The sequence below is a fragment of the Ceratotherium simum genome, chromosome 15 (genome assembly GCF_057802395.1).
Source record: "Ceratotherium simum simum isolate JZ-2026a chromosome 15, ASM5780239v1, whole genome shotgun sequence".
Classification (NCBI taxonomy): Eukaryota; Metazoa; Chordata; class Mammalia; order Perissodactyla; family Rhinocerotidae; genus Ceratotherium; species Ceratotherium simum.
In genome coordinates, this window is record NC_141914.1 from 21,210,556 (window position 1) to 21,229,058 (window position 18,503).

The 18,503-nt window shown below is 46.6% G+C and overlaps 1 protein-coding gene across 3 annotated transcripts; it reads left to right on the forward strand.

The window, feature by feature from the left end:
* The first annotated feature begins 979 nt into the window (after positions 1–979).
* On the forward strand, positions 980–12,132 carry ADPRH (ADP-ribosylarginine hydrolase). 3 transcript variants are annotated; one of them, XM_087439654.1, is made up of 5 exons: positions 980–1,355; positions 2,175–2,274; positions 3,440–3,759; positions 5,855–6,215; positions 7,514–12,132. In XM_087439654.1, the coding sequence occupies exons 3-5, from the start codon at positions 3,447–3,449 to the stop codon at positions 7,926–7,928; spliced, it is 1,089 nt and encodes a 362-aa protein (XP_087295780.1). In that variant the 5' UTR covers positions 980–1,355; positions 2,175–2,274; positions 3,440–3,446; the 3' UTR covers positions 7,929–12,132. The 3 variants fall into 3 exon arrangements, with proteins under 3 accessions (XP_087295780.1, XP_087295781.1, XP_087295782.1); XM_087439655.1 differs by lacking the exon at positions 980–1,355 and adding an exon at positions 1,532–1,796; XM_087439656.1 differs by lacking the exons at positions 980–1,355; positions 2,175–2,274 and adding an exon at positions 2,406–3,199.
* Positions 12,133–18,503: the final 6,371 nt, after the last annotated feature.

An 18,503-nucleotide genomic window follows, 5' to 3' on the forward strand; every position in this document is an offset into this window, starting at 1 on the left:
TTCCCTATTTTACAAAAGTAGAAAGTGAAACTTAGCAAGACAAGTGACTTTCCCAAAGCGCTGTTGCTGGGGTTTGAAAGTAGGTAGTGAAGGAGTGGGGAGTCTATGCTCATGAAAGCAAGGTTCCCAGGCACTATGAAGTGAAAGCAAACTAAGGGCTGAGAACAACCCCAGTTATTCTTCATATTCAAGCCAAAGAAACACTTTTCCCATGGATTCTTACAGAAAGAGCACTACGTGATATGAACAATATCTTCAACAGACATCTTAAGCTGAATCAGTGATGAGTTTGATAGAGCTGCTTATTATTAAAAATGTCCCTCACTACCGAACTTTCTTTGACTACATCCTCAGAGGCTGAAACTGGAACAGTGCACTTGATTTTTGTAAACACTCAAGAGGCAGGCTAGGGTTGGAGATGGAGGTGGGGGATTGGGAAAGGGCACAGGGAACGTTTTGGAGTAATGGAAATATTCTGTGTCTTGATTATGGTTACCCAGGTATATGTATTTATCAAAACTCATCGAACACCACACAAAATGAATGCATTTCATTACACGTATATTGTATCTCAATTTAAAGAAAAGCTCTCAGGCCTAAGCTGGGTCATTACAGCCAAAAAGACAGGCATAGCAGATTAAAATTTTGGAGAAGTATATAGAATACTTACATATGGTGATTCTAATTCTTTTTAGAAGTGACATTATTAATTTATCGAAACAAAAATACTCTTAGTTTTTCTTTGCTTTTATTTACTATCAGGATGCAAAAATTCTATACTGCTGACAAATAAATGACGACTTAATCCTTAGAACCACCCTTAGAGGCAGGTACTATTATTGTTCCATTTTATGGGTGAGGGACTCAGAAACCTGACCAAGGAAGGCCTCGCACTCAGTACCCTTTTACGAGTATTTGGCCACGCACTGGGTCACTGTAACCCGGAAAAGCTGGGCATGAGGAAAAGCCCGAGGCGTCAGCCGGAGAGCCACACGTGAGTCCCCGACAGTCACATGAGGGCCGGTTCCTGGAGCCGCGACTCTCCGCGCCGCCAGGCGCTTGCCAGCGCCCCCCGAGTCGAGGGGGCCGGTGACGCAGACCCCGCCGCCCCCGCTCAGGAGCCCAAGGCCGCAGCGGTGCCGGGAAGCCGCTTTCGAGGCCCCGCGGGCAAGCCCAGGCTGGCTCGGCGGAAGGCGCAGGGTAGTGGCCACGCTCCGCGGAGCCTGCGCGCGGTGCCCGAGCGCGGCGGCGCGGCTCCGCCCTGGCCCGTGCGCGCGGCTCGCAGAGGGCGCCGCCCTAGGCCTTCCGCGCCCTGAGCCCCCGGCCCCGCGCGCTCCACTCCCCGCGGCCGCCAGGTACTCCTCCCGCGGTGACCCGTCCCGCCCGCTCCCCTTCCCCACCCCTCCTCCGCCCTGTCACCTGCGCGCGCTCTCCGCACCACCCCCGCGACCCGGCCCACCCCGCCCCGCGGCCCCCGCGCGCTTTTCCCCCGCGGTGGCCGGGCGCGCACCCCTCACCCCCCTGCCCGGGCATCCCCCCCTCCTCCCCCCACCAAAAAAGCTGGTGACTGTCGGGAAGCAGCTGCCCAGACCCTAGTTTTGAATTCATATTTCGGGGGCAAGAATATAAACTGTACAAGTTCAGAGGAGTTTAAGGAATAACAGCGTTCTGAAAGCGGAAGGCTAGAGCAGTACGTGTAAAAGGTACAATTCCAACGGAAAGAGAGGGTCATCGTCCCCCAGCTCTGCTTGCAACTCACAGAAACACACATTCGGGTGGAGCCTGAAGAAATCACAGTAAGGAAGCTGAGAACATTGGGGGAGAGGGTACCGCAACGGGGGTTAAAATGTGGGCCTCAGAAGCCAGCTAAGCTTGGTCTCGGAAGCTCTCAGCGGAGCGCAGGATCCCAGGGAGCATGCGTAACACCCCTCTTCCCCCACTCTGCAATTCACAGGTGGGAAAATCGACGTCGGGGTGGGTGGCTTGCCCACCATCACACAGCTGATGCTTGGCAGAGTCAGGTGTAGTAGCCCAGAACTCCAGTTCCTAGACATCATTTATAAATAATAAAATATGTAAATAACGTTTTACAGATATCCTTAGTGAGCCATGCAACTCAGCATGATCAGCGTCTCGGTATTGGTATGCTCAGTCCTTCATTTACTCTTCTCCAGGTGCTCGCCGGCACGAGTCCCCTGGCCCGTAGCAGTGCAGCTGGAGGAGGACTCCGGAAGCACTAGGACTTGAACTTAACCCTGAGTCAATAGGGTTTAGGTAAATGGAGGGAGGAAGGGCATCTTGGCTGGGGAAAGAGCCTGAGCTGAAGGGAGAATGAGCTAGTCCGCTGGCGTTTAGGAGTGTTTGCGTGGCCTGTGCAGGTGGAGGGGATGGATAGAGTCGGGGGAGACGGTGGAGGGCTCTGACGGTGAATTCTACAGGCGATAGGGCACAGTGAGGAACTGGAAATGCATGGCAGGGAAGCCAGCACTTTGCCAGGGATTAGATTCAGGGAGGGAATATTGGCTGAGATCCAAGACTCTAGCCGTCAGTCATTCCGCAGGAAAACAAAATTTAAATATTGCAGTTGAAAGGGAGATTGTGAGGAGAAAGCATTCTAGTTCTGTAGAAAAATCTTTTTCCGTGGTTGTCTCTGAATGCTAGTGCTTACTATGTGCTAAGCACTCTTCTAAGTGCCTTACAAAAATGAATTCATTTACTCCCCACAACAAACCCACAGGGCTGTTACTGTTTTTGTCACCATTTTACAGTTGTGGAGGCTGAGGCAGGAAGAGGTTGCCCAAGGCTCCTAGGTCTATTCGGAGTGGCCTGGAATCAGAAGATTCGGGTCCCGGTGCCTCCCCTTGCTGGTGGTGTGAAGTTACCGTCTCTGAGCCTCCGTTTCCTCGTCTGTGAAATGCATACTGTAGTCCCTGCCTGCTAATGAGACAGAGCACGTGCAGGTGCCTTGTGAACCATGCATTGTGACACCAATGGAAAGTGCTATTATTTAAGTAAAGGGGCGATGCACTTTCAAGGCCAAATCCCGTCTATAAAGGGAAATGACAAGCTTGGTTTGATTTGCAGAATTTAATGGGCTTGTCACTCACAGAGAGGAGAATATGGAGTCGTAGTTAAACTCATGGGCTTTGGAGTCAGAGGGGCCTAAGTTGGAATCCCAGCCCTGCCACTTATTAGCTCTGTAAGTAAAACAAGTGTCCTGATGTTTCTGAAACTGCGTTATCTCTGTGATGCTCGATTTTCTCATATGTAAGATGGGCCTAATAAAGCATTGCTCATAGAGCAGTTGTGAGGACTAAATGAGATGCACTTAATACAGGGCCTACAAGTAATGAGTGCTCAGTAAAATTTAGATGGGGCTATGATTTTTTCTGGTTCTTCTTTCTCCTCATCTGTGTGTCTTAATTTTCCCTCCCGACAGCCTCACCATGTGCGAGGGGATGATTGAGAGGTATGTGGCTGCCATGGTGCTGAGTGCTGCCGGAGATGCCTTGGGGTTCTTCAACAGGAAGTGGGAGTTCCTCCAGGATGGGGAGAAGATTCACCAGCAGCTGGCCCAGCTGGGCGGCCTGGACGCCATAGACGTGGAGAGGTGGAGAGTCAGTGATGACACGGTGATGCACCTGGCCACGGCGGAAGCTCTCGTGGGAGCCGGGAAAGTCTCAGACTTGACTCGACTGTATTCCCTCCTTGCTAAGCATTACCAAGACTGCATGGAGGACATGGACGGCCGGGCACCAGGTGAGCGCAGCCGGGAGAGGTCTTGGGCAGGTGGAGAATAAAACAGGCCCAAGGAAGTCATTAAAAATGTTGATTGAGATTTAAATATCAAGGAAGCAATAGTTTTTGCAGTTGTGATGAAAATGGAAGTAACCTAAATGTTCTGTAATTTATATAGTTATGGTGGCATGTTGCAGCCATTTAAAATTATGCTGATAAATATTTGCTGATATGGAAAGATATCATATATTAAGTAAAAAAGAGGTGGGTTACAAAAAAGTATGTATCTTATGAACGCGTTGTCATTAAAAGTATATATGTGGGGCCGGCCCGTGGCTTAGTGGTTAAGTGCGTGAGCTCTGCTACTGGCGGCCTGGGTTCGGATCCTGGGCGTGCACCAACGCACCGCTTGTCCGGCCATGCTGAGGCCGCGTCCCACATACAGCAACTAGAAGGATGTGCAACTATGACATACAACTATCTACTGGGGCTTTGGGGGAAAAAAAGGAGGCGGATTGGCAATAGATGTTAGCTCAGAGCTGGTCTTCCTCAGCAAAAAGAGGAGGATTAGCACAGATGTTAGCTCAGGGCTGATCTTCCTCACAAAAAAAAAAAAAAGTATATATGTGTATCTCTGTTGGGAGAGATCTGGAAGAGTATATACAAAGATGTTAACAATTAAATCTGAGTGATGGGAGTATATATAGTTTCTTATTTTCTTTTTGCTTATTTGTATTTTCTGAGTTTTCTGTAATAACTATAAAGAAAACAATTTTCTGTTAAAATGGAATGGAAGGGGTCTTGTAGCTACTCCTTTTCTGGTTCCAGGTCTGCTCACAAGTGGTTCTTGTTTGCTTTGGGAACTTGTTACAGCCACTTGGGCCCCCAGGTGATTTGAATCACCTTTTCCCTAGCCCGTCTGACCTGCCTCTCCTCCTGTCTTAATCAGCTCCAGCTGCCATAACAAAATTCCACGGACTGGTGGCTTTAACAACAGACATTTATTTTCTCACGGGTTTGGAGGCTAGAAGTCTGAGATGAAGGTGTTGGAGAGTTGTGGTCTTCTGATGGAGGCCCATCTCTTTGGCTTGCAGATGACCCCCTAGCTGTGTCCTCTCAAAGCACACGTGTGTGTGTGTCCAAATTTCCTCTTCTTATTAGGACATGGGTCAGGTTGAATTAGGGCCAGCCCTAACGTGCTCATTTTAACTTCATCATCTCTTTAAGGGCCCTATCTCCAAATATAGTCACGTTCCAAAGTACTAGGGGTTAGGCCTTCAACATATGAATTCTGGGGGATATACCTCTTGCTGAAAAGCTCCCCCCCACACAGCCAGGAGTCTCTGACCCCAAGAATTGGCCTTAGAAGCCAGTCTCTGTTCATCTTTTTTCAACATCTGGTATCTCTTCAAGTTTGGCAAGTGGAACGTTTTCCTTGTCCACCTATGTCATCCATAACGTTGTTTGAATAAAATGACCATAAGGGAACAATAATACTGCACCCTATAGTGTGTTAACTGCCACGGCTTGGCTCACGTGTGCATTCACAGCTCCCAGTAGGCTGGGGAGATGGGACAAGCCTGCTCTCACATAGGGGAAAACCAAGAGCACCCAAGGGCACGTTGTTACTGAACCCACTGCTCCTCCTCTGAGCCCAGGTTCTTCATTCTAGAACCTGGGGTATCTTTCTGACATCCAGGAACACTAATTGTCAGGTTCTCATTGGATTCTTTTAGGGCTTGGGCTGGAAGTCTGATGGTTTTGACAGGGCCACTAACTAGCTGGTTTTGTGATGTTGAGCAAGGTTCTTAAGCTCTGAGCCTTAGCTTATTCATTTAAAAAAGAGACTATGTTATATTTATTTTTTTGAGTTATCGCGATGTCTCAGTAATAACTGAAAGATTCCAAAGCTCTCTCTGTGAATCTGCTTCTTTTCTTATTAATCTTGTCATGCTGAAGGTTATATATAAAGTAAGGCACAGTGTTGGCTCGGGGTTGGGAATTTGGGGGCATTTATCATCGTATTTTCTTGGCTTTCCTTTTCTGTCAAAGAAACTTGGAGACAGAGCTGGGTTCTTTCCTCTGCTGACCCCATGCCCTACCCGACTCTCCCCAGGGGATACCTCAATGCACAACGCCATGCTGCTGAAGCCCGACAAGGCGAATGGCTGGAGGATCCCCTTTAACAGCCACGAGGGCGGCTGCGGGGCTGCCATGCGAGCCATGTGCATCGGTCTTAGGTTCCCTCACCACAGCCAGCTGGCCACGCTGATCCAGGTGAGCATCGAGAGCGGCCGAATGACCCACCACCACCCCACAGGCTACCTGGGAGCCCTCGTGTCTGCTCTTTTTACAGCCTATGCTGTGAACGGCAAGCCTCCCCATCAGTGGGGCAAAGGACTGATGGAGGTGCTACCGGAAGCTAAAAAGTACATTGTCCAATCAGGCTACTTTGTGGAGGAGAATCTTCAGCACTGGTAAGTGTGTAGGCACATGCTCCTGCTAGACAGTGGTTGAATCTGTGTGCACAGAGCATGCGAGTGTGCCTAGAATTCATAGAGCGTAGCTCTTACCATGGTTCTCACCATCCAGTTTTGTCATCCACTGCATCCAGCCCCCTCCCTGCCCTCCTGCTAAGGATTTCAAGTTCAGTTCCAGCAGTGGTTGCCGCCAAGTAGCCACATGAAGACCTCAATGAGCAGTGCACCTGCAGTGCTTCCCTCGTATAGGGCTCCTGTTCTATATTCCACCTGTCTCTAGTTTTTGTGGCTCTCCTCTACTAAGATGAACTTTCCCACTTATCTCCTGGAGCTTGTTTTTTTTTTTTTACTGTTGTCTTGACGCACAAATAATATTTTGAATCCTTGCTTAGAATGCCCGAGAGATAGGTTTCCACCGGCTAGTTAATAAGTGGTAAAGGCCACATCTTCCCCTTTTTTTGTGAGTTCATTTCACATTGCCTTTCTTAGAATAAAAAAGTTCGGAGGCTTTTTGCTGAAATCACCGATGGTCATGATGTTCCAAAGTTCCCTCTTGAAAAAAAAAAGTAACTATGTAAGGAGATAATGTGTTAATTAGCTTGACTGTAGTGATCATTTCATTACGTATATGTATTTCAAGTCATCATGTTGTACACCTGAAATATATACAATTTTTAGTGAGAAAATAAAATAAAAACTATAATGATGGACTAAATAAATAAAGCTCCCCCTTGAAAGGTGACACTTGACATTATTCACAACTTAGGAAAAACAAACCTCTATTTCTCACCTTTAACATGATATATATTTTCTTTATTTAGCAACAAGTATCAATGCCTTGTCTATATCAATCCTTAGCAAAAATTGAATGAATGTCACTTAGAGCTTATATTGATTTTTTATATTGTTTACAATATTAGTACAAGAAGTTGAAGTCATCTTGGAATTTTCTCTGTTCCATCTGGTATCTTTTGTTATGGCTTTTGATTTTATTTTTTCTTTCTTTTTTTTTTTTTGTGAGGAAGATCAGCCCTGAGCTAACATCTGATGCCAATCTTCCTCTTGTTTGCCGAGGAAGATTGGCCCTGGGCTAACATCCGTGCCCATCTTCCTCTACTTTATATGGGACACCACTACAGCATGGCTTGACAAGCGGTATGTCAGTGCGCGCCCGGGATCCGAACCTGTGAACCCTCGGGCTGCTGCAGCAGAGCGTGCACACTTAACTGCTATGCTGCCAGGCTGGCCCCTGACTTTATTTTTTCAATTGACTGTAGATCTTTTCCTTCCTGCAGGCCCTACTTCGAAGACCAATGGGAAAAGTACCTAAAACTTAGAGGGATTTTAGATGGCAAATCGGCCCCTACCTTCCCCAAGCCCTTTGGTGTGAAGGAGAGGGATCAGTTCTACACCTCCGTGAGCTACTCTGGCTGGGGCGGCAGCAGTGGGCACGACGCCCCCATGATTGCCTACGACGCTGTCCTGGCTGCAGGAGATTCCTGGAAGGAGCTTGCCCACCGAGCCTTTTTCCATGGTGGAGACAGTGATTCTACAGCTGCCATTGCTGGCTGCTGGTGGGGAGTTATGTATGGTTTTAAAGGAGTGAGTCCCTCCAACTATGAGAAACTAGAATATAGAAACCGGCTGGAAAAGATAGCTAGGGCTTTGTATTCTCTTGGGTCAAAGGAAGATACTGTATGTGCCCTTTAGGGAGATGTAATGTTCATTTCTGGTGGTTTCTCATCTCGTGTAGTCCCTTTTCTGTTCAGTTTCTTTTCACTTTTTCTAGTCAAGAGTTTTAACCTTGTACTCAGGGAATTTTGACACAGTCCCTTGGGCACCTTAAGCTCAGTCTTTCCAGACTCATTCTCTTCTCCCTGAATCTATCCGTCTTCCTATCCTGAAGAGTCTTTATCTCGGTTGATGGGCTCAGCGTCTCCCAAGCTGGATATCTCACAGCCTCGTATTTGAGTCTTCATTTTCATTGTCTAATCTTTCGCTAAGTTTTTTTCTGTTTGTTTCAGGTTGGGTTCCCTCAAAAGTGGTCTCTGAGACAAGGATTGGAGTGCAGGTAGTTTATTTGGGAGGTGATTTCAGGAAGCACTGGTGGGAGGGTGGAGAAGTGAGACAGGGAAGGGAAAGGAGCCAGTACAAGGGGCGTTAATGAGCAGGTTACCACTGTGGGTGATTGGGACTCAGTCCACCCGGGTCCTCTGTGTTAGGCACTCCTGAGAGTTGTCCCACCGGAGGGGCAAGCAAACCTGAGGTATTTCTCTACCGACTTCCATCTGACACTGGTTGAAGACCACTGCCAGGGATGCTAACTCCCTGGTGCTTCTTGACCTGCCCCTTGTGCCAGCCAAACACAGATGTCTTCCGGTGAAGACTCAGAGAGGCTTGCAGGGGAAAGCTGTAAGGTGCGTGGGAACAGTGAGGGGTGTATGAGGTCCCAACAGCATCTGCTAGGTGGTTCTCCCTCCTAAACATCTTTTAAATCTATCACCTCTTTTACCTTCTTGCACCAAGTATTTTTCAGCTGGATTTCTGCAATCCAAGCTACTCGAGTCTGGGGAGATGCTGCTCCCAGCTGCGCTCTGTACTTTCCTGGGCTGGCACTTCACATGTCACCAGTTTTCTTGTCACCTGCTTGCTTGTCTTTATTCTCCTCTAGACAGAACCTGGCACACAGGAGATACGTCGTCAGTATCTATTAGATGACTGTCGTTCATTAGCCTCCTGTCTCGTGCCTCTAACTCCAATCTTGCCTTCCTCATTGCCCTCCAGGGTTATCTCACAAATAACAAATTGATCATGCTGAGCTTCTAGTCATGGTCCGTGAATACCTCACCCCCTTTCTTCATTTCTTGGTGCTCTGCCCTCTCCTTTTTCACATAGGAAATTCCTACTCAGCCTTTGAGCCCCAGCTCCAGTAGAACCTGCAGGTGAAACCTGCTCTGAGCATTCGGGCACTTGCCGGCTTTCTGCTCACTACACCCACAGCCTTCTGTCCTGGCCCTGTCACTGCGCTGATGCTGTTGTGTGGTGAGTGTGTGTCTTTTGGGGCAATCTCAGGCTCCTTGTGAGGGATCATGTCTTGTTCTCTTCATGGCCTCCCTGCCTGCCCCATGAGAGACAGTCAGTAAATACTGACTCTGGAAGTTCATCAAGTTGTGTTGATGAATGATGCTTGCTTCTGTTCTGTATGCCCTCCACTTCACAATGGTCAGGGGTAACCTGGCCAACAGGTGCTGTGAGAGAGAGAGAATTTAATGCCTTAACCATGCCTGTGTGCTGACTCACATGAGACACGGCTCTCCACTCTGTATTTGGAGCAGGATTTATAATTTGTTTGTACATCAAGGGAGAAGGAAATTCCAAAGCTCTTTTTCTGGCTCAGAAAACTCTCCAGTGTATTTATATGTTTCAGGAAACAGACACGTCATTTTAAATATTACAACTAGGACAACAGATTCTTCAGCAGGACAGCCAATCAGAAATGGAGACTTTTGTGGGGGTAGGTTACAGTTCACACAACATAGGAGTAATCTCTTAAATTCGCATCGTAAAAGACTCCTTTGTATAAATATTTTGAGGACAGTTTAGAATAACAGAAAACAGTACATTTTAACACAAGATTCCTGAGCAGAAGATTAAGATGGAGAATCTCATGACTGTTTTCAGTTTCCCACTTGATAAGAATGGGCTTGATAATGCAGAATCATGTGTGCTTTTCTGCAGCTGTAGGAGAAGAGAAAACATTTTCATCTTATCTGTCTGAGGTTTCTTTTACCTGTGGTTAGGAGAGCTGGCACTTTCAAGGCAGAGCACTAGAATTCTCTCAACACTGGTCAAACAGCGGACCTGAGATGCCTAAATCATACAATATAGAAAAGGTTGGAAGAGTTTTTACACGTGGAATCTGAGGCAGGACCTGTTTCATATCTCTGTGACTGGTTTGGTGTGGTCTGAATTTAGTGAGAAGCAACCACGAAATGATTTTATTTTTCTCCACCCGCTGCCTTCATACATACTCTGTTGAAGCTGCTTTTCCTGTCCCTTAGCATCATAGTGGGCAGATCACATATTTTTATTTTTGGTCTTTGGTGGTGGGGGGATTAAAAAACCAATCCAGTCCATCCCAGTCCATTTTTTTAAATTTCAGCTTTATTGAGATATAATTGATGTATAAAAATTGTCAGACATTTCACGTGTACAGTGTGGTGATTTGATATACATTGTGAAAGGATTCTTCTCATCCAGTTAATGAACACGTTCCTCACATTCATCACCGCACTTATTTATCTTTTTTTTTTTTGGTGAGAACATTCAAGTTCTATTTTATAAAATTTCGATTATCTAATACAGTGTTATCAACTATAGTTGCCATGTTATACATCAGATCCTCAGACGTTATTCATCTTATAGCTGAGTTGATAACACCTTTACCAACCTTTCCCTATTTCCCTCATCCCCCAGCCCCTGGAAACTACTATTCTACTCTCTGTTTCTATGAGTTTGGCTTTTTTTTTCTTTTTTTTTAAGATTCCACATATAAATGAGACCATGCAGTATTTGTCTTTCTCTGTCTGGCTTATTTCACTTAGCATAATGCCCTCAAGGTCCATCCCTGGTGTTGCAAATGGCAGGATTTCCTTTTTTCTCATGGCTGAATAATATTCCATTGTATATATATATCCTACATCTTTATCCATTCGGCTGTTGACAGACACTTAGGTTGTTTCCATATCTTGGCTACTGTGAATAATGCTGCAGTGAACATGGGATGCAGATATCTCTTTGAGATCCTGTTTTCATTTCCTTTGGATGTATTGCCAGAAGTGGGAATCACGGTCCAGTTTAATCAATTCTGAAACTTTAATGTCATACCCTCCTTCCTCCCCACCACTGTCAGTCTTGAGTTCAAGGGCTTAGGGGAGAAATGGGGACACCGCATTTCTCCATGGATGCCTCTCATTTCCCCTCCCCTTCTGAGGTTCCTTGCTTCTCTCCAGCGTTACCCTGAGACTGTCTTCATGGGTGGAGCACTGGTGGGAAAGCCACCTGTCTTCTGAGGGGTCCTTTCAGCCCAAGGGAAACTCATCCTTGCTCATCACTTCCACCAGTGGGAGTGCAGGCTGCCCCACCTGCCACTGTCTTTACATTTCCCCCCGTCCCTCTCAGATAGTCCCTGAGCACAGATCAGACTGCCCGGCAGACATCCAACTTGGAGATAGAAGCCTCTGTTGCCTTCATGTGGTCACCCTCAATTTCAGCTGGTAGGCCTTCTCTGCTTTGGCTTGTTGTGAGGGGCAAAGAAGCTTCCCTCCTCTTTCAGGAAGGGAAGGGAAAACCCCCACAAAACTGTGACTCTCATGATTTTTCTTTCAAATCCCTGGTTTTCAGCTGATGGAGGAGGGGAAGGGAGGTCTGATAACAGAGCAGTTCTGCTACCTCCTTGTATGCTCTACGGGGATTTCTTTCCAAGGCCTTCCAGTCTCTAGAACATGGTGGTAGAGGTGGGGGGCACAAGGGGGTAGGAGAGGGGAGACTTAGCATTTGTTGTTTTCTGATGTAGGACTTTAGCCACAATTGGAGACAACAGAGAAAGACTCTTTAGAGATCCTATTACTATACTTGCTTTGCAAGTTCGCACTCTTCATCACAGGCACACTCCAAAAAGAGTTTAGACTTTTAGACTCCGTATTCTCAAACCTCAAAACCTCCTCCCCAAACTTGACTCTCAGTTGGCAACCTTGCTGCCTATTTCTCTGAGAAAACAGAAGCAGTCAGAGGAGAACGCTTGCACACTCCATCACCACTTCTGCCCATCCACAGTAACGGATGCGTCTGGGCTCACGCTCTCTGCCTTCTGACTGTGAGTGCTAGTGTGTGTGTGTGTGTGTGTGTGTGTGTGGGTGGGTGGGGGGGTGGGTGGGGGAGGCTGAGAATGAACAGAGGAAAGAGATAATAAACTTAGTTAATATGTACCATGTTAAAGTAAACTAATAAAAATGATCTGACACACAGTATGAATTTGTCATGGTTATTAAGTTAATACATATGTACTGAAAAACAGAATAGGTCATGTGTAACATTACAGAGATTAATGAGATGTTTTTGACCCGTTATGTGATGGTGCTTTGCTTGCTTGCTTTGTTACCTGAGATTGCTAGGTGTTGTCTAGGAGTCTTGGCAATACATATTTTTTTAAGATATGCAAAATTAGCACTGGCCTCCTCTGCCCTGCTCCAGGCTTCTTCAACCGCCACATTCTCCATTCACTCTTCTTACTCTGTCTCTCCGGGGCAAGTCAGCACGCATCTTTTTTTTAAACAGTCACAGAGCTGCTGGGAGTATGGAGGAAGGAATGGAGACTGACGATTTCACAATCAGTCAGCTTACTGAATTGGCTCCTCAAGGAATGGCTGCTGGGATCTGGTGAAGGATCCAGAGGTGAACGAGACAGATCATGGGGGACAGCCTTGCCGTCAGTTTTTCATCTGTGGGGTTTGGGGATTGGAAAAAGCGATATCTAGGGAGTAGATGAGACTCTCCATTTGGGGAGGAAAAAAGAAGAGGAGGAAGAAAGAGGTGCCGTGTGTCAGGCAGTTCCCCACAGCCCCTTAACAGATGAAGAAATTAGGCTTAGGGACGTGCCACCCGTCCAAAGTCACACGGCTAGGATGAGATGGGGCTAGGGTTTAAACCCAGGGCTGTTTGTCTCCAAAGGCTTTTTGCTTTGCACACACTCTACTACACTCTAATTTGTTAGCTATAATTAGAAAATTTTTCCTTAGACAAAGCCAAAATGAAACCCAGGAGTGAGATGGTGATGGCAGCAGCCTGTGCCCTTTCTTCACCTTCCCACAACTGTGAGATGAAGGTAAGAGAAAAGCTGGTTGTGGGTTTGAGATCCACATCTGGGGACAAGGGTAGGGAGGGAGCAGAGCTGAGCCCAGGTAAAACTGTGAAATGGACAGTGTCTTCACTCTTCCTCCCTTCCCTCCTCAGAGAACCTCCTCCTCCTCTGCCACCAAGGGGACCCCACCCAATGCCTGGGCCATCATCTAGACTTCTCAGCACTGTGCTTGGTTACAGCTGCCCCACTTAAGGTTCCTCGGTGTCATCCTCAGTACTAGCTGGGTGGTCTCAGGCCACTGCCCCCTCTCAGGGTCTCTGAGCTTGGAGCCCATGGACTTTCGACTATAACATCCCAAGAACATGAGTCTAAAATGGGGTTATCTGAAGATGGGGACAGAATCAAAGAAAGAACCCTTTGGTTTCTCCTGATCTCCTGAGCTGTGGATAGAGGTTTGTACTTTAAATAGAGGGCCATGCTTCAAACCACTGTTTCCAGTCATTTTGGATGGTATATGGACAACTGGCCCCCATTGTCAATGCCAGCAGGTGGAAGTTATATAAATGAAAACTTGAAATACTTATTAGCACAGGTGGTAAGTGGATATGGCAGGAGTAGGGAGGGTGGAACCTGAATGAATGAAACTGGGAAACATGACCTTGAGCAAACAAACGAATCTCCAGCAGGATGATTCCCCCTGGAGACCGCTCTAGTGGAGGTGACATTTTGACATTTGTCCTGAATCCAGGACACCGGGAGGCAGGCACTGTGAAGGTATACATTTTTTTCCCTCTTGCAGAAACATGGTAATTACTGTGTAATTAGGCCTAAGAAAAGGTGTACTCTCTGATATTTTGCTGAGAGACCTGCCCCTGAAACCCTGCTACCAGGCATGTTATTTTCCTGTCCGAGCCTCAGGTTACTGGGGGCTAATGTACACTGGGGCTAATGATGCCTACCTTGAGGACTGTGGTAAGGATGAGACTAGGTGTGAGATAATAGAAAATATACATATTGGTCTCTGCCCTGGTTCCTGACACAGGGCTCCTGAAACCTTGTGATTTCCTGGGTGATGGGAATGTCTTTTGTTCTAATGGGGCAACTCTTTGTGGGCTCCTGGATGAAGGCTGGTCACCAGAAAGGCCAAATCATGATTAGAAGCTTGGAATTTTCACACACACACACACACACACACACACATACACACACTCACCCATTCTTTTGAGAAAGAAGGACTGAAAATGGAGTTAATGATCAATCACGCCTACGTGATGAAGCTTCCATAAAATCCCAAAAAATATGGGGTTCGGGGAGCTTCCGACTTGGTGAACACATGGAGGTACTTGGAGAGTGGGGCACCTGGAGAGGGCATGGAAGCTCTGCGCCCTGTCTCACATACTTTGCCCTACCCATCTCTTCCATCTGGACGTTCATCTCTACCCTTTATCATATCTTTTTATAATAAATCAGTAAACATAAGTAAATTGTTTTCCTGAGTTCTGTTAGCTGCTCTAGCAAATTAATTGAACCCAAGGAGGGGGTCATAGGAATCTGGTTTATAGCCAAATGGTCAGAAGCACAGGTGAAGCGATCAGCATTTGAAGTGGGGTGGGCAGCCTTGTGGGACTAAGCCCTGTTATAACCAGTGGGATCTGATGCTATCTCCAGGTACATAGTGAGAGAACTGAGTTAAATTCTAGGACAAAAACAGCTGGTGTCGCAGAGAATTGCTTGATGTGGGGAAAAAATGTCCCCACTTCTGGTGTCAGAAGTGTTATGAGTGTGGTAGTCACGTGAGAGTAAAGGAGACAGGAGGAAAAACTGGGTTTTTCTAAAACACTAGGTAATCTATGTGTCATTGTAGTGGATAAGGATGTGGTCACTGATGGCAGTTTTTCAGATTCAAACCCTTGCTCTGCAACTTACTAGCTATGTAGCTTTGGGCAAATAATTTAACCTTTCTCTGCCTCTGTTTCCATACGTGTAAAATGGGGCTAATGATAGTAGCTACTTTGTGGAATTGTTTTATGGATTACATAGTATAGTATCTGGTGTAATAAGCCCTCAAACAAAAAGCTGGAAGGAGCCGTGTTGACCTAGACTATCTATATATTAGTGAGACCTTTTTAAAATGGATCTAGGGTCTTTCCATCAGCCTGTGGAAATAGGAGACCCAGGAAAGATCCCAAGTGGATCACTTCCAAACAGTTTCTTCCACCACTTGGAAGGCATAACCCAGGGGACCTTGGGGTTTCCTTTCCCTTCAGCCTTTTCCTGGAACTGCCTTACAGGACCCCACACCCAGGGATAAGCCCTCCAGGCTCACAAATAATTTAACTTTGAAGTTAGGAGATCTCAGGGAACAAACATTAAACCATAGAATTTTAGCTTGAAACTGTCATTTAAAAAGCTACAGGGCCGGCCCCGTGGCTTAGCGGTTAAGTGCGTGTGCTCCGCTGCTGGCGGCCCGGGATTCGGATCCTGGGCGCACACAGATGCACTGCTTCTCCGGCCATGCTGAGGCCGCGTCCCACATACAGCAACTAGAAGGATGTGCAGCTATGACACACAACTATCTACTGGGGCTTTGGGGGAAAAAATAAAATTAAAAAAATAAATAAAAATAAAAAGCTACAATTTTCAGTCTCAATACTTGGAGTCTTGGAGACACCTGTGGGATGCATATCTCCTCTGTTCTGGAAAAACCACTGTAGCCTTTTGTCTGGGCAAATTTAAAGCAGGTTTTACCTATTCTTCATGGGAAAACAGAGACACAATGCAGAAGGGCTTAAAAGGAAAGCAAAAGTATGTGGTTTGGAGTACAAGGGGCATGAAATGTTCTCTTCATAAAAATTTAGATTGTCCTATGCTCACATATTATGACTTGTTCTGAGATGTGTGTGTGTGTGTGCGTGTGTATATGTGTGTGCCTGTGCGTGCACATGTGTACACATGCAGTACATACAGAACATCAGGAGCGGAGGCTCCAAAATTGTACTCTTCATCTCAAATTGGAAAGGCACCTGGCAAAAGATTGGACTTCCTGAAAATCAAAGATGATATGGGCTTGAGCCATTTTGGGTTGGGCATTAAAATTTCATGAGGCATTCTATCTAATGGGATTCTATGCAACCTTAAGAAAAGAATGAGGCAGGTGCAAAGTACTTTGGTGTGAAAAGCAAAGTGCAGATGGGTTTGTGTTGTGGGTCAACACATGTAAAAAGTTCAAAAAGGATGAGATAGAATATCTCTAGAAGGATATGCAAGAAAATGGTAACAAATTTTTTTAAAAACAATTTAAAAATTTTTGATTTTTTAAAAAACTTGTAAACATTTAGAGCTATTAAATATATGCTTTAAAAATTAATGCGACCTCATTTTGTAGGCATAAATTGGTGAGGCCTAGAATTATTATTTCCTATGATTAGTTTATATCCTTACTGTCTTCCCCCGACCCCCAGCACCACACTGAAGGCAGCAATTACACACACACACACACATCAGTAAAGGCATATCCATTTATGGAACTGTCAGCTAGGGATCCTGAAAGAAGGTGAGGGAGAAGTTGGGAATCTGAGCTGGGAACAGGTAGGCGGGAATGGCTGAAAGGGATTCAACAGATTACAGGGGTGGTGCCTATAGGTCTTCCTCTCCTCTCTCTTTCTTTCAAAACAAGTATTTAGTGAACATCTGTTACACACCAGCCACCGCTTTAGGCAGGGAGCCCTGAGCAATGGGCAGTGGGCATTGCACACTGCGTCCTTGGTCTCTCGCTTGCCTCCCTGTGCACCTGGATCGTAGGCAAATGAAGCCATCTGACTCCGCTTCACAGTGGGGGCTAGGCACCGTCTCAGGACCAGGCCCCCTTCCACTGCTCTCTCTAAGTGAGCACACTCTACCAGATGCACCGTGCCTTCTCTTAGCAATCACTCATTGAGCACCTGCTATGTGGCAGGTGCTGTGCGGGGTGCTGGGGAGACCTCAGCGAACACACCAGACCAGAATTTTGCCCCCCTGAGGCTGGCACTCTCCTTGGGGGAGAGAGACCAGGTACACTGAATATAAATTGGTGTCCCCTCAGTGTCTCCAAGTAGAAAGGTCTCTATCCTCACCTTCTAGAATACATCACCTCACTTTCCAGGAGGACCCCACTTCCTTGGTCCCCTCAAGCAGTGCTCCCCAGGCCGCTGGCCTCTCAGTTTCAATTTCCTTGCTGGTAGCATGGAGATGGCTACAGTAAGATTTAACAGAAGATTTAATCATCGGAGGAGCCAGCTGGAACTGCAGAGTCCTGGGACCAACCCCCCCAGTTCTCATTCAGTGTGTCTGGGTTGGGTCCGGCAATCTGTCCCAGGTCCCCTGAGTGATTCTGAGGCAGGCAGTCCTGCATGGGACCACTCCAACTCCACTTGGAGAGCACAGTACTGGATGATGAATGTGAAAGAGAAAGTACTTTGTAAATGGCAGCTGCGCCACTGCCAAACACAGGAAATACAGTGCTGGAATACGGGAATAACTGGCTTGGGGGAGCAGCTCTGCCCGTAGTGTGGGCAGCCATGAAGATGCAGCCCTCAGTTTCCTGCTGTGGGGAACCTAATAGACTGATGGTCCCAGCTGTTGCCCTTCTGGATCTCCCCTGGTCTTTGTACTGAGACTGGGTAGGGTGGGGCTGCTAATAGGCTCCTTCCTATGAGACACTGGACTGCGTTAACAGGAGACTTCAGCTCAAAGATTCCTCATCACCCAGAAAATTCTAGGAACTGTGGGGCAGTCCAAGACTCTTCCCGTGCAATCTTCTTCCCTTCTCTCTTTCCTTCACAGATGTCAGACCCGCATCATGGCCTAAAAAGGCTCTCCCTGCCTTCTTCAGCTTCACAATAAATCTCTTGCACATCTAGTCCCATCTCGGCATCTCATCTCTGACGACCTGGACTGATACACCTGACTTGGTCTCTGACATCAGAACAGCCGGCAGGAGTGCCTTCTCTACTGCCACTCTCCTTGTTGGGGGCAGCAGACCTTGGGCAATGTACAGGGTCTTCCTAGGGAGACAAACTCGTCCACAGATAATTCCAGTACAATGAGGGGTTTGTAACCACCTGGAGATGAAAGACTTCTGCCTTGGATTTTACTAACATTTTATAATGGGAAGTGGGAGAGGTGCAGGAAACAGTTTCCTGATGATGTTTGGCTCAGAGGAAGGACAATGTGTTTCAGTGTTCCCTGCTTTAAAAAAATAAAAAAGGAAGAAAAGAAAGTATTTATTTTTGCTGAGAAGAAGAAACCAAAAAGCTCAAGAGGTTAAGCAAATAGGGAGAGTTTATTTTTCTTTTATAGGTCATGAGGCCAGTTAATGATCAGTGTGGGTGGGTGTTTGGTGTTAAAACTGTGAGAGGCTGGGTTCTGTGAGCTCTTTGGCTTTAAGG